The 14,503-nt window shown below is 28.3% G+C and overlaps 1 protein-coding gene across 1 annotated transcript; it reads right to left on the reverse strand.

Moving 5' to 3' along the window:
- Positions 1-5,969: 5,969 nt before the first annotated feature.
- On the reverse strand, positions 5,970-13,577 carry LOC114379554 (probable terpene synthase 2). The gene is made up of 7 exons (XM_028338230.1): positions 13,432-13,577; positions 11,917-12,199; positions 8,701-9,076; positions 8,046-8,267; positions 7,822-7,960; positions 6,867-7,112; positions 5,970-6,459 (listed from the first exon to the last, which is right to left on the reverse strand). Exons 1-7 carry the CDS (start codon positions 13,543-13,545, stop codon positions 6,157-6,159), a joined length of 1,683 nt encoding a protein of 560 aa, XP_028194031.1. The 5' UTR covers positions 13,546-13,577; the 3' UTR covers positions 5,970-6,156.
- Positions 13,578-14,503: the final 926 nt, after the last annotated feature.

Here is a 14,503-nt window from a genome sequence, read left to right on the forward strand (position 1 = left end):
CCACTTCAGTTCATCCGCTAAGCGAGAAAGGCACGCGCTAAGCCAAAATTCACTAATGTGCGCTAAGCGGTCCATAAGTGTGCTAAGCGCACGAGTATGAACAAGGCCACCTATTTAAGTATGAAATCAGATTTTAGAAGGGGAGTTTGGAGTGGGATTCAGAGCTTTGCATGTCTAGGGTTTCTAGAGAGAGAAAGGTCTAAGTTCCAGAGAGTTCTAAGAGATTTTGTTGTGTGAAGATCTACAGAGACCAAAGCTTGAAGCAGGAGCCAGTTTGAAAGCTTGAGATGAGTTTGTGGGTGATTGTGAGATCCTAGAGGTGAAGGAGACATCCTCACCACTTGTATTTTTGCAATCTTTAATCTTGTTCTTCTCTTTATTGTAAAGAAGGCTTCTTGGTATGGAAAGCTAAATCCTCTGTTTGATCTTCCCTGTAGGTACCTGATGTAAATATATTTCTATCTATTTAATATGTTTTGTGTGTTCTCTGTGCTATCTGTTTTTCACTCCAGTATGTGTTTACCTTGATCACGTAAATGCATGCTTTGTTAGGGTCATGGAACAGTGGAAACTGGTTTGACTCTAAAGTCCTTGATAGTACAGGGCTAAGTTGTCGTACTATCATGAGGAATCGGGGTGCAATAATTTAGTTGTGTATGTGTGTCTTAATGTGGTCCTGGTTGAGTTTAGTATTACAAGAGGAATCTGCGGGCGATGCTTGATCAGGATTAGGCTAAACTATCATGAGGAATCAAGGTTTAGTATCTCAGGAGACACCAAAAGAACACATGAGCATTGTTAGATAGAGAATATCTTTTTAGCATCAGTCTACTTGTTTTTACACATCATTTCTCTCGCGTGATTTTGTTTCTTTTTGCACAAATAGTTTATACACCTGTTCATATTCACACTTACCTTTACACACCAGAAACCTATTTGCTGAAATAGCTTACCAAATAACACAAGTTCCCCGAGTGTTCGATACTCGGTTCTTACCATTTTATACTACTAGTGCGATCTGGTGCACTTGTCGAAAGCCGAACAATTACATTCATAGCACTTTGGAATAGAAGGAGAGTCTTATCATTTTTTGTTTGGATTTAAATTTGTTTTTCTTTGATTTTCTTTATTCCTTAGAAACTTGTTGAATCTCTTTACGAAGAAACTAAAATCATCATTTTCTTCTATTTCACTCAAGTCTTCTCTATCACTTTCTTCTTGAATAGAAGATAAGACTTTAAGTGCAATTCCTTTCTTTTTCTTGTCATTTTCTTCATGTTGATTTAGTCTCATAAGTTTCATTTTGTGTTCCTGAAGCTTTCCAAAAAGAGTTGCAAGAAACATGTTAGTGAGATCTCTTGATTTTGCAATTGCGGTTACCTTTGATTGTCATTCCTTACTTAAATATCTTAGAACTTTGTTAATGAGATCCTCGTTAGGAAATATCTTTCCTAATGATGCAAGATGATTACGTATATGTGTAAATCTCTTTTGCATATCTTGTATGGTTTCGTTTTGATTCATTCTAAAAAGTTTATATTCATGTGTTAGGGTGTTTAATCTAGATCTCTTTACATCAGTTATTCCTTCATGGGTTACTTGCAATGTATCACACATTTCTTTTGCTTTCTTACAATTTGGGACTCTAAAGTATTCATCCATTCCTAATGCAGAGGTAATTATATTTTTAGCCTTTAAGTTATATTGTACCCTTCTTCTTTCCTCTTCATCCCATTGTTCCCTAGGTTTTTCCATAGTTGTATTTCCTACAACCATTGTAGGGATGTAAGAACCAATTTCAATGGCTTCCCGAATGTTTAAATCTATAGCCTCTATGAAGATTTGCATGTGAGTTTTCCAGTAATGATATCCCACACCATTAAATATAGGAGGCCTATTAATGGAGCTTCCTTCGGGAAATAGGAAGTTTGATGAGTCCATAATTATTCTTGAAGTTTCTAAACTTTATACAAAAATCAAGCTTTGATACCACTTGTTGGACAAGTGGCCTCAATAACTTAAGAGGGGGTGAATTACGTTAAAAAAAATTATCGTTTAATTGACTTTTAAGTCCCTTTTTAAATCTATATGTTAAGAATATTGAAGATGAAGATGAAATTTATATCGATAGAATACTTCAAGTGTGCAAGATAAATAAAATATGCAAGATATAGTAATCAAGATAGGAAAGAGAAGAATGCAAAATCAGTTTATCCTAGTTCGGCCACTTCTTGTGCCTACATTCATTCCTTAAGCAACCCACTTGAGATTTCCACTAACTTTCTAAAATCCTTTTTACAACTTCTAAACATCCAAGGGATCTCTTTCTCTTGTGTTCAAGAAACTCACAATTCAAGAGACGAATAGCCTCTTGATCTTAATAAGTCTTTAAAGAAAGTACAAATGTTTTTCTCTCTTTTAGAGAATAAGATACAAGATGAAGTTCTTAGAAGAATCCTTAATTGATTTGCAAGTGTTTGGCCAATGATTTGTTTTTGAGAGGATAAGACAATAAGGTTTTGAAAAAATCTAAAAACTTTCGTAGATAAGTCACATATTTATAGGCCCTAGTGGTTTTTCAAAAACTTATGAAGGGATGTGACTTTTCAAAGTAACTTTTAAAATTTCCTCACTGTTAATCGATTACAACTCTTTGGTAATCGATTACACATATATGTAATGAGGATTCATGACTTTTCAATTTGAATTTTTGTAGTTCCATTACTTGTAATTGAGTACAGACAAGTAGTAATCGATTACGGCTTTCAAATTTCAAATTTCAAACTTTCTAAAAAACGTTTTTTAAAATAATTTTGCTTTTGGTAATTGATTACAATGCTTAGTAATCAATTACTAGTGGAAAAATGTCTTTTTCAGAAAATGATAAAAATATTTTAAAATCTTTTTATAATCAATTTAAAAACTATGTTGTGAGACCAAACATTTGCAATCACTAGGAGACTCTTTTAACAAAGATAGACTAAGAATTAACTTTCTTCTTGATCTTTGTTTTACTGGTCTTGATTTGGACTTGAAATAAAACGTGTTGCTTTTGTCTTGACATCATCAAAACCTTCATACACATTCATTCACAATCACTATGGGTGATTTTTTTTATCTTTCAATAATACAACAGATATTTTATCTGCCTTAGTAACATTGAAACTATATTTCGAATTAGTACAGGTTGTAACTCTTCCATGCATATTTCATCTTCTTCTTTATTAACATATAGATCTTGATAATTTATAGAATTATCATTATCTCTATATGTTTCCACGTATGTTATTTTCTCCCTTCCACTTTTATCAAATCTTTTGTTCCTTTCTTTCTCATATTTTATTTGCTTACTCTATCTGCTATCTTTTCCATATCTTTGACTTATTGATTTACAATTTCAAGCAAATTGAAAAATCTAAACCTGCAAATGCAATTCTAACTAATTCTTGTTCAGGAATTTGAGTATAACATCAAGACTTCATTTATCAAAATCTATTTAAATAATCTTCAATTTTTTTCACTATTTAAATGCTTAGTAGTTACCAAATTTTTTAGACTAACCTTAATTTATACTCTAAAGAAATGTTCATGCAACACTTTTCAAATTGTGTCAAAGTATATATCAAATTCATAGGAAAATATTTCATTTTAAGAAATTCATCAATAGCTAAATCACCACGTTCTACTTGAAAATGAGTTACATGTTCTACAATAGATTCTTCTAATTCACCTACAAATTTTGAAAACTTAGGCACCTTATAACCCCTTTGCAACTAAAATTGTAAAACATAATTAGGGAAGGCAGAAACAAAATAAGGTAGATATGCATTTCCCATTTCAAAACCATGCATATTCAAGGCCTGTTTAATCATTTGATTGATCTGAGAATTTTGAATTGCCTCAAGGTCTAAACCTCTGTTTGGGTCATTTTTCCCTCGAAGCATCATATTTCATTGCATATTAATCAAAACTTCATTTGCATTATGATTTCTATTCACCCAAATAGGGTTTGGTTGTTCTCCATCATTCATTAACCATGTTGGGACATTCACTACATTTTCAGAATTATTATTATTATTAATTGGTCTTTATTGTATTGGTATTTCCTGAATTGGTAGTTCTTAGCAAATGATTTAAAATTGATGTCATGTGATTTGTCAAAGTATTGATCATTTCATGATTACTATGAACTATTTGTTGTCTAAAAACCACTAATGTTTCATTAGAAACACCCATGGAGACCATGCTATCGTCTCCTATTATCCTTTCCTTAATAGGAACTCCCAAAATTCATAACTAGTCAGCATCATAAGAATGATTGTTGCCCCCAGGTTCTAGAAGCCTAATGGTTTGCTGACTAACTACAATAGGTGGTATTGTGTTTTGATTTTGAGGCATAGGTAGACTCAATTGTGGCATATTCAATTTGTTAGACAATGGTGGCATACCCCATGGTCTTGTTGTAGAAAATGGTGGTGTGTTTGTAATTGATACTACATTATTTTCAGGGAAAGAAGTTTTGACAATAATTGTCTAGACTTGTGGATGCCTCACATCCTTGTCACTTACATTTATGGGTTTGTTGTTCGGCTGACTAACCATTTCATTACTTACCCCAAAAGATAAGTTTCTTTGATTTTTTCATTGATGCTATTGTCATTAGTAGAAGTGATGGTGGTATTATTATTGTTGTTATTATTTCTATGGTTTCTTTGATTATTTGTTTTTCATTCTTCAACTTCTTAATAACATACAATTCTCGTTAAGACATGTTCTTGGAGTTTTTTTTTTTTGGCTAACTGTCCCATTGGACATGCTAAACTTGAGTTTTTTTTTTTTTTTGGAAAAGTTCATTTTTTTAGTTCCCATGTTTTCGGTTAAACTTAGTTTGGTCCTTATACTTTTAAATTGAATTTGGTCGTTCAACTTTTGAAAATATGTGAATTTGATCCCTCTCCAATTTAAACTTAACATTTATTGGTGATTTTTTATCGTCACAAAATTTAATAAGAGACTAAATTCAAATATTTTTTAAAGTTAGAGGACTAAATTTATCAATTTAAAAGTATAGGACTAAAACAAAGTTTGAACAAAAATACAACACCAAAAAAACACATTTTTCATAAATTATTTGTCATGAAAACACACCACAAGAAAATCATATATAGTGCCCATCATATTATCCAATTACTCCTTAGGGGAAATCTACCACATTGCAATTACTAATAGCACAACGAAATTTTAATAACAAATATTGAAGTCATAGGAGGCCACTTCCAAAAAAAAATTTAATAAAGACCTATGTTTTAGGTCAAAATTGGTAATTTTCTCTTGCTTTTATTTTTGGTACCTCTCCAAAACATATTCCCAAAATCTCTAAATTTTTTTATAAAAAAAAACTGAAATTGAAACAACTTCAAAATCCTTCATCCAATTACTCTTTGGGATATCTCAAACTAAAAGGATATCTCATTACCATAATAATTGATATTAAGATTAATTAGGGAGCAAAATAAACAGTTAGAGTAGTTAAGATTTGAACCCAAACTTAAGTCCCTAAAATTTTTGGTTTAGGTAAGTCAAATCATAAATCACAATTAACAATAAATCCACATGCAAACTTAAATGATCATGAACCTCGACTCGTTCTCCAACTCATGAAGCATAGTATACATGAAGAAAATAGGCTGAGACATGTGATATTTACTATCATCATCGACTTATCTGCACAACGCATAAGTTCTTAAGGATTTAACAAGTCCATCTCAAATTAATTGAGGTATCAAAATAGACAAGTGGAAAAGTATAAATAATAGAGAAACCCAAGAACAAAGGAGAGAAGGGAATTTTCAGTTTTGGTGAGTCAAATGAGGAGTGAGAGAACCCCTTTTATAGTTAGAAAAAGGTCGCATTATTTCCAATATCATGTGGATAATAAAAATAATGTAATAAAGTTAATTAAACGAAGATAATATTGATATGTTTAAAGGAGGAAACAAAGCCAATTAAAAGTAATATAGCTAATTAAAACGATAATAAGGTATGACAAATGTCATTAAATAAGAAATTATTTTCCAAGTTAAAAGTGTTAACTTGGAACCTTCTAAAACAAACAAAAATAACAACATAATATTACATAATAAAGGAATTAAGTTTCTAAATGATATTAGTAAACATATTATTAACTAGTAAAGCTTGAATGTAATCTTTCATTACCCCTCCTGCATTTGTATAGTTATCTTCGTCTTTGTAAAGCACGTCTATCACGCGTGCAAGGTTGACAATAGGCTTAAGAAAAGTCATTGGTACTTGAGTAGGATTAAGGCATGCCTCATTGATGTCCTTCCAAGCATTGTCAACCATCTTGCGTAGTTGATCAATGGCATCTTTCCTTGAGGTATTGTGTTGCTTTATATAGCATTCAAGGCTTGAGGCAACATGTCCTCTTTCTTGCTCAACCTTACATAAATCAAATAAAAGAAAAGTTAATCGTAATGAAATAAACATTTAACAGTTAGAGTAACAATTGCTAATGGTATTATCAAAATTGTTATTAAGTCTTCCTCTCCTAAATGTTTAAAAATTTTGGAATACAAAATGACTAGCTCTTTTAACATAAGATAAATTAATGTGTCTCATCTATGTTTTTAACTCAAATAATTGTTTTTACACAAATGGTCTTATGAAACCTAATAGCTCAAGTATTTGGAGAGCGGTGCTATTACTACTTCTTCTCAATGCATTTTTTTTATAAAGAGGAGTATTTTATAGGAGTCCCATAAAAAACATTGATTCCATTTATTTATAGTGAAATCAATGTAAAATTCACCAAATATTGGAGAAAATAATTGGTATCTAGTACGTACCTCATTTCCAACAATGTCATCCATGATCCTACAAATTGTTGAAGCAGCTATAACAATGATTGGGTCACTTGTTGCCCATATGAGGATCTCCTCTGTTGTGTCTCTCATGCCAATGTAAGATATGATTATCAGCATAGGGTAACAACTTGATATAGTTGTAACTTGCATGTACTCATCTACTATTGGCGTGTAGTTGCAATGAAACCATCTTGCTTGAGTCATCTGAGCTTGAACTAGTCTTTTCATCTAAAATCAAAATACAAAATTAAGATATTGAGAAATGTGTTCCATACTTTTTTGTTTGATTACAAGAATATTTTTTTAGGCAAGTGTATCTCAAATGATACATATAGGAATAGATGAGAGATTTAGGTTCTAAGGCTTAAAGTTCAAGTTATAATAACAATTTTTAATGGATAAGGAATATACATTTTTTTCCTAAGGAGCTAAAACATCCTATGATTGGATACTAGTACTTCCAAAAAGTAAAGTTAATCAGTCTAAGAAGAAGAAACCAAGAGCCTGCTTGATTTCTACTTTTAAAAAGCTAAAATTTGAAAGTAAATCAAACATGCCAGGACAACTCACATTTTGTTAGCTGCACCATTACACTTGCAGCCAATTCAAATCTCTTATAAAGTTTGGTTATGATATGGGGTTGGTGAAATTATTGTAAGAATAAAGAGAAAAAGTTTCATGTACACCATTAATTTCACTTGACAAAAGATCATCTTTCTACGGTCTTTTCAAAATTCAAAATAAAAAAAGAAAATTTAGAGAATAAGGAAATGTACTTTATAGTTTTGAATGAAAAATATATCAACCAAAATAGAAAAAAGCTCAAATGGTATGAAAATACATTTTACTTAATTTCTTAGTCAATTGAAAAAATAAACAATAAGGGAAAATTCAACGTAACTTTGTAAATTTAAAAAAAAAAAAAAGTTAACCATACTTCTTTCTTAGCGTACTTAATGTAGTATGCTTTTTCTTTCTTTACCATCTCTTCCTCTATCTCTTCAAAACAATCCAAAAGTGTTGTATAACATATTTTCATGTATTCAGGGAGATCATCCAAACAACAAATATCCCACCTGCTAGTCAATAGAAAGTTGGCTTTAATTTATTTGAAGAAATAAAGTGAATATATAAAGTATATGTCATTTTGATGTAGCTAACCTCCTAATTGCATTTGTAAAAAGCTCAAGTTCATCGATTGTTCCATAAGCATCATACATGTCATCAATGATGGTCAATATGCCAACTATTTTTAGCATTATCCTTCTAGCAAGAGAATGTTGCGGCTCAAAATAGACTCCCAAAATCCAAAAGCTACCTTCAACAATCCTATCCCGTACAAAAGGCAACTTTGTTGACACATTTAAATCCTTAATCCACCACCTAATCACCAAATTAAATATTAATTTCTTTAAAAAATGTCTTAGACTTGAATTTATTTATTTAGGGGTTAAGTATACTTTTGATTCCTATATTATACTACTTCTTTTCTATTTTGATCCTTATAAAAGTAATTTTAAGAAAGTCCTTGTAAAAAAATTGTTATTTTAGTCTTCATTAATTTATTGTAGTCTTCAATAAATACTCAATGTTTTCATTCCTGTCCTTGTAATATTTCGAATAATTTTGTATTAGTCTCTACCATTTATGTTGTCAAAGGAACTAACTTAAAATGAACAAAATATTATAAAGACTAAAATGCAAAATTATGTATATTACAAGAACAAAAATAAAACAAAAAAGTGATATATTAATGGAACAAAAGTATATTTAAGCATTTATAAAATAAAATATCAAATTTTAAGGAAGAAATTACTTGGTCACACTGCTGACTTCTTTTTTATGTAGTTTTTGCAGAATATCGAAGTCTACTTTTGCAAAAGATAGCAAATATTTATCATGGGAAGGATCTTCTTGGTAGAAAGAGATATTATATGTTGCCTCCAACCTAGGCATTCCCTTGTGAAATGATTGTACTAGGATGTGTTGCACTTGTGCCTCGAGATAAGGGCTTAATTGGGTGGTTAAAGACTTAGATAATTGAATGTGAGTGAAATTATGTGCCTCTTCAAGTATCTCTTCTCCATGAAATCTTAGTTGAGATGCTTCATACAAGCTCATCATTCCTTGTATATCATTGGCTAGCCTTTCATTGAAGTTTCCAGTTTGGTCCTTAAATTTGTAAAATACATCTGTTTCATAAATAAAAAACACATGCATGAGTTAATTCCAAGTTATATATTTAATTATATAAGGATTATAATTTATATATGCTTGGATGCTATCGTATTTAAAATATAAAAAAAATATAAGTAGTGTTACCCTATAAACCCAATTAATCAACCCGATCCTAGAGGCAAAAAGTTATTTGGAATCAAATAATTCTCTTGGTTCAGTTTAAAAGAGAGTAAGCCCCCATTTATGTCAAATTAGAATGGCATTCATACCTCCGCACGGGTGACTTAATAGCTTTCGAACGTGGTGAGTATATTATTTGCATAAGTCAAAACTATAATTTGTTGTGGTCAATAAAAACATAACAATAAGATGGAAATCTTTTAGTAGGAACAAATATGATGCAAATTTGTATATTAAAAGAACATGATATCATGCAAAATAGGAGTAGTCACTGATGAAGTTCAAATTTAGTATCTTACAAGCAGCAACAACAAAAAAGAAAAACAAGATAAACTATTTTGTACATAATAATATAATTTTATATGATAAATTAATCTAACAATGATATGTAAATAAATTAAAGTATTTTTTAATTTAAAAAAATTAAAACAAAAAAATAAAATTATTAAAAGACAAAAGGGTATTTTAATATTTTTCCAAATATGTAATTATTTAAACCAAAAAATATATAAGATTGTTATCAGACATGATAACAAGCAAGATGATTATATGATAAAATAAAATTCAATAAAATTGTGTACCCACTACCGTCCTCGGTTCGACGTCAGGCATATTCTCCTCGTGTCCATCGGTGTTCACTAAAAATGGTTATTACTTCTATTTAGTATATATAAAAATAGTTATTTCTCTAAAACAATATATTTTTATATATATTTTTGTCTAATTTAATTTTAAAACTAATTTTAGATGTCATTAAATTGAATCAAACATAAAATACAATAATTCATAACATAAACTCAACCCATTACTATAAAAAAAAATGTGAAGTCTTATAAAGATTAAATATATTTTGAGGAAACATAATTAATTGTTTAAAATTTTTTAAATTGCTGAAAGAGTAGGAGTATTCAAACAAAGAAAATATATTTGATTATAGTCACATGATTATATTTTATTTTATTTTAAATATTTGCAAATGGTATCAGAAATTGATGTTTAAATATTTTATAATTTTCAAATGTTAAAAAAATAAAATCATTCAATTATTTTACAATTATAATCTAAAAAATATTATTCAGTAGGTAATTTAAACTATTTTTTATCAAAATATATTTAATAAATTTATTATAATATATTTTATATATTTTTGAAAAAAATTAACATTAGTATATAAATATCGATTAATAAAAATTTTGTATATATAATTTTTGAACATAGAGTCAAAATATTATTTTTTAATAATTATACTAACTGATTATATTTAAATTATTTTTAGCATAAAATTTTAACCTCAGAATAAAAATTTTATTTAATAAAAATATTTATTTATCACATTATTTAAAATTATTTTATAAAATTTATAAGTAAAGATAATTTTATGGGATTTTAACATACATAAAAATATTATTGATTTTTTGGTATTCAATTGTATTAACTACTCATAGAAAAGAGTTTGTCCTCCAAAATGATGAATTATTGATTAAAATTACTTCTTGATATTTGTGGTTTCTCATAAAAAAATATTTTAAATTATAATATATTACTATATATGTAATAATAATAATAATAATAATAATAATAATAATAATAATAATAATAATAATAATAATTATTATTATTATTATTATTATTATTATTATTATAATAGAGATTTTTGGCAAATAGAATGGTAGATATCATTTTCCTTATAAGTAAAATATAAAAGAAAAGAAAAGATAAGATAAAAAAGGAAAATTTAAAAAAGAAAGAGAGCAAAAAGTTGAAAAAAGAAGTTTTAAAGAGATTTTTTTTTAGAGAGAGAGAGTGGCATGTGTCCCTAACCAAATCTTCTTTTATTAAAAGTAAAAGATTTGAAGGGAATTTTTTATTGAGAGAGAGTGACATGTGTCCCTAACCAAACCTTTTTTTTTATTATTAATAGTAATAGATTAGGTCTTACATTGTTGGGAAAATTTCAAAAATTGAGAAACTTGACACAACCTAACAAAAAGCATATGCATTTCATGATTTGCTAATTAGAGAGAAAGTTTGTGATTTTCATCTTGCATCACAAAAAAAGCTATAGCCAAAAACTAAAGCAAATTTTGTCACCATCATTCTTAACTCACCAAGAGTCTACCAAGTTCGATTACTATTAGTTTTTAGCTACTAGAGATCAATTATAGTTTTTTAGCTTTTTGTTATTTTTATCTAACATAGTTTTGAATTTGATTGTGTTATTTCTATTTAGGTCGGGTGACAATAATCTCCAAATTTGAATTAAATTATTTTACAAAAATTTAATTGGATTTATTTTTCCTATGAAGTTGACTCAACTACACTCTTAGACAAAAACAAAGATATAATGTAATGAAATGTCCCTGTGGGGTTGTACATAAATACTGTAAAATTAAACCAGCTGAATGAGGAATTAATATAAGATCATATATATGACAATTAACCTACAATATATTATTATTAAGGGGAGATAAAGTTACTCCAACAATAATTTTTAAAAAAAGTTATTCTTTTTATATTATTTATTTTCTTGAAATCTAATAATTGTAATTAATGAATAAATTACCTCTGATGATTAGATTCCAACAAAATGCATGATAAGGATAAGAAGTCATTTTTTTAGTTACTCTTGGAATGTTGAAATGTAATTTTTGGTGCAATGTTTATAAAGACATACTTGATGAAATGCGATATCCCCGTTGCCTGAGCAATCGAAAGAGTAGAGCCAGCTGCTGAAGATCATCATCGTGACCTATGATGTTATTGTCCTTTGTTGAAATATCATAAATTTGGAGCAACAGTTCATCAATTTCTTGTTCAAAATGGTAAGAAACACCCAAGCGTTGAATTGTGTCTATAAAATTTAATTTAAAAGACAAATTGTTATTAATCGGCGAAACAAGAATCTTCCTCACGTGCTCTTTTAAAATCTGAACTTGTTTTATTCGGCTATCATCTTCCTGCAAGAAGGTATATATAAGTCTAGCACAACATGAAACATTTATTGATCTTGACAAAAGTCAAAAGTCAAGTTGCATTCTATACTTGACCAATTATAGGCGAATCACCTATTATAGATGCATTCTATACTTGACCAATTACACAATATAATGAATGTATTCTTTTGAGTAATTTTTTCATTCTTTATTATTAATTCAAATTTATTTAAAAAATAAAATTATACAAGTGCATTCCAATGAATAGATTTCACTCATAGTTTTCTCATTTTTTATAATAAATTTCAGTTAATTTTCAGTTAATCATTAAGAATGTATTAGATAAAAATGTTAAATAATATATCACTAGCACTCCTCTCTTTTAAAGCTTGGACACGTAATAGGAATCTAATGTAATTTTATTATGCAATAACAATCTTTCTTTCTATATGATCACGCCTCACATGATTCAACGTATAAAATCTAATGTAATTTTAAAAGTACACTCAATATTTCATTTGAACCATTTTATTTTAGCACATATTATGCTTCTACATAAGATCTGTCAGAATAAAATTCTTACTTTTATAGGAGAAGAGAATCAAAAGAAAAAATGAAGTAAGGTTATTAACATGTATAAGTAAAAAATAATCTTTTAAAGAAGATAATGTAAAAGAGTTTTTAAAAATTATTTCATGTATGGAGCTAATTTTAACTTATGCTAAAATTCATTCTATTTTTTCTTATTATTTTTTTTAGAAATGATTGTGGAGAAGTTTATTCAAACAAATTCATAATAATATATAAATGTTAATTAAGGTGAAAATATGTTTTACACTTATATATATATATATATATATATATATATATATATATATATATTTGAAATTTGATATGCATATGATGATGAAATTCAGTAGTTATAACTAGATTCATCCCAAGTAAAATGGATATAGATGTAAAATAAATATTAAAATATATTTGTGATCTCAAATAAATACTTAAATTTTTTGTTTATGTTGTAATAAAAAATTTTCATTTGTTAATAGTTTTTTTAAATAGAGGAACTAATAACAAATGAAAAAAATATCAGAAAATAAATATAAAATTTATTAATTTATTATGGACTAAAAGATTTTAAAAGTCGAAAACAAAATTTTGTTTCATTAGAAAAAAAAAGAAAAAATTCATAGAAAAATAAATATAAAATTTAGATATTTATTAAAAATTATTTTAACATAAAAAAATGCATATACCGTGGAACTAGGAACATAAGAAAGGAAATAATGCCCCCAAATTGTAGGATGAAAATTTGCAGTGCACCGAGTGGAGTTTAAGTCCGGTTTTGCATCATGGGGGACATTAGACATGATTTGCTTTCTAAGAAGTGACGGTTGGTGTAGTGTGGCTTTGCTTTGAAATGTGAACGACCCAACTCAAACAATTTATAGGGAACGGAAGAGAAGATATGTAGATTTTAAGTCATTAATGAGTAGGCCAGACTAATTTAAATGATTTTTATTGAGTTATTGTAATTAATGGCGTTTAATATTTATTTTAATTAAAAATAAAGTAATATAGATTTTTCAGTCGCCTTCCAACACATTGTTTCCTCTTGACTTTTGTATAGCGTTTTGCGATGGAGAAACAAGTGTGTTCAATAAGTATCACTGTCAAGAAATTTAGATTAATTGGTTGAACAATAAAGTATAAATTATTGTAAATTCTCTTATACTTAATGCTATAAATATATTGAAGTTGGTGCAGGTGTTAACGTGTACGAGGTTAAGATACCACAAAACAGGTTTCATTTAATCATTATCGTCGTGGATTTCTAACCCTCTACAATGCATTGCTCGAGCTAGGGGGACGTGACATATGTGGTAGCCAAGGTTTTATGAAATTGTCGGAGGCTGTTTTTTTTACCTAAACATCAAGATTTCTTAATTATTCGCAATAGTAACATGACAACAATTATGGGAACACATTAATTATATTTATCTGTAATTGGCCATAATATTAATAAACACGACGGTGACTACACAACTGATATTTAAAGGTCGGTTGGTATTTGTAGCTTTTGATGCTCACTAATTAGGGGTGGGAATAGGTCAAATCGGTCTACAGGAATCTACGATCTGACCTACATAAAGTTTGGTCTGAACTGACTTATTTAATTAAAAGGTTAAGCTCAGTCTTTTTTAAAAGCCTATTAAATTAAATAGACCAGACTTAAACTTATCAAAAACATTATAAGCTTGATAGGCTGACCTATATATATATATATATATATATATATATATATATATATATATATATATATATATA

The sequence above is a fragment of the Glycine soja genome, chromosome 12, assembly GCF_004193775.1.
Source record: "Glycine soja cultivar W05 chromosome 12, ASM419377v2, whole genome shotgun sequence".
Taxonomy (NCBI): domain Eukaryota; kingdom Viridiplantae; phylum Streptophyta; class Magnoliopsida; order Fabales; family Fabaceae; genus Glycine; species Glycine soja.